General features: G+C 41.4%; 1 protein-coding gene across 1 annotated transcript; it reads right to left on the reverse strand.

Moving 5' to 3' along the window:
• Window positions 1–764: 764 nt before the first annotated feature.
• On the reverse strand, window positions 765–1,316 carry LOC122747195 (40S ribosomal protein S2-like). Its single transcript, XM_043993371.1, has one exon. It carries the CDS (start codon window positions 1,314–1,316, stop codon window positions 765–767), a length of 552 nt encoding a protein of 183 aa, XP_043849306.1.
• Between the last annotated feature and the right edge of the window lie 839 nt (window positions 1,317–2,155).

Below are 2,155 nucleotides of genomic sequence, written 5' to 3' on the forward strand. Positions count from 1 at the left end.
CACAAAGATTTTACAAATAAAATCATCATTGTTTATTTTCCAAGGGGACAACATCATTGATCATAGAGATTAAAGATAAACAAATTGACTTGTATATAAAAATTCCAGTTATGAAGGAAAATGGGGAAAACCTCATGTATTATAAGGTCCAAGCTAAATTTTGTCCTCTACTATGACTCTGCTCTCCATATCCTTTTGTCTTCCCTTAGAAGTACTGTCATTGAAATTTTTCCCTGTAAAGAGTGCCCAGTTTAGGGCAGTAGATGGATGACTCTAGATTTAGTAAAGTTTCAGCTCATCTTCATGAACTTACAAAGGTGGTGAAACTTTGAAACTTTTTGATGATATCTTCCTATTATAGACACATACATTGAATATTCCTGGGGAATTGGTCTTTAGTGATTATAATTCAGTTCTCTGAATTGAACTCATCTGAGAAGGTCTGTTGAAGAAGCTATCACTTTCAGTTGGCCTATAAAAAAGAATAATTATTGGATGACTCCAGACATTTACACTTTTGGTAAAGATATAACACTTTTACCCTCTTTTCCCCCATTTTTTTCAGGATAAATGAGAGTAAAGCAGAGCAGGTGTGAGTCATGGCACATCTACCTTGTATACATCTACTTATCAATCATTCATTTTGAAAAAATATGTATATAAGAACACAGTGAGTGCCAACTCTTTTTTTTTTTTTAAGCAGGTGTGGTTCAGTTTATTCCTTGATTATAAAAACAAAACAAATAAACTAAAAGAAAACAAATCTATGTGTTTTCCACAGCAGCTACCTGGGTCCTCTGTACAGACACCTGTGTGTGAGTCTTCACAAGATGGTTGGTGAATTCCTGATAGGGAGACTTAGTAAGCACAGTCTCTTTCCATAGGTCTGGTGTCAGGTAGCTATTTCTTTTGGAGATGGCATCAAAGTTAGCTTTAGCAACATTGCCCAGAGTGGCAGTATAGCCCCTTGCAGAAGTGTAGCAGTCATCAATTCCAACAACCAATAGGAGCTTCTTAGGCACAGGAGTTGAGACAATGCCAGTATCTCTAGGGGTGGGGATCAGGTGCAGTAAAACTGATACACAATGCCCAGTGACCTTGCAGGGCACTGTCTGGGGCTTGCCAACCTTGGTTCCCCAGTAGCCACATCTCACAAGATATAAGGACAGCTTGACCAGAATGATAGCACCACGAATAGCTGTGGCTACTTCCTTGGAGCACTTGACACCCAAGCCAACATGGCCATTGTAGTCACCAATGGCCACAAAAGCCTTGAACCTGGTACGTCCAACTCTAGTTTGTTTCTGAACACCCATGATCTTCAGAACCTCATCCTTCAGTGATAATGCAGGAAGAAATCTATGTTCTAAGATTCCTTAATATGCAGGTAAATAAAGATAGATCTCCTTCAAAGATTTTATCTTCTCTTTGACTAGCTGGCCCAGCTTGGTGACAGGAAGGAATCCACTCCTTATCTCTGGCCTTTCCTCCCCAGGCCCTGTGGCTGCAGCCCCAGCCTCGACCATGGCCCTGACCTGGACCTTGGCCCCCACTTCTGAAGCCACCATGGAAAGCCCCCTCAGCCTCTGACTCCAGGGTTACTCCTGCAGCACTGGTATCATCTGCCAATTGGTTCGCTAGAAGTAGAAGCAGTGGGAACTCTTTTCAAAATACAAATATAGATAAATAAATACAAAGAAAGCACATACAAAGTAATTTATGTGGGGAAATGAGAAAGCCTAACAAGTCAGAGAAGGGAGGGGGTGAATGAGAATATAAGGCCCAGAAGGGTGATACAGGAAGTCCTTGTCTAGAATGTGGCACTGAAATGAACTTTGAAAACTTTTAAGATTCCAGCAGACCAGGGCAGCTAGATGGAGCAGTGGATAGAGCACCGGCCCTGGAGTCAGGAGTACCTGAGTTCAAATCTGGCCTCAGTCACTTAATACTTACTAGCTGTGTGACCCTGGGCAAGTCACTTAACCCCAATTGCCTCACTAAAACAACAAAAAACCCCAAAACAAACAAACAAACAAACAAAAAGATTCCAGCAGACCATAGTGGTGGGGGGGAACAATACTTGATGATCTTGAGCAAGTCCCTTCATTGATCAGAGACCCTTGCCAGCACATAATTAATAGACTGCCTTATTTAG

The sequence above is a fragment of the Dromiciops gliroides genome, chromosome 3, assembly GCF_019393635.1.
Source record: "Dromiciops gliroides isolate mDroGli1 chromosome 3, mDroGli1.pri, whole genome shotgun sequence".
NCBI lineage: Eukaryota > Metazoa > Chordata > Mammalia > Microbiotheria > Microbiotheriidae > Dromiciops > Dromiciops gliroides.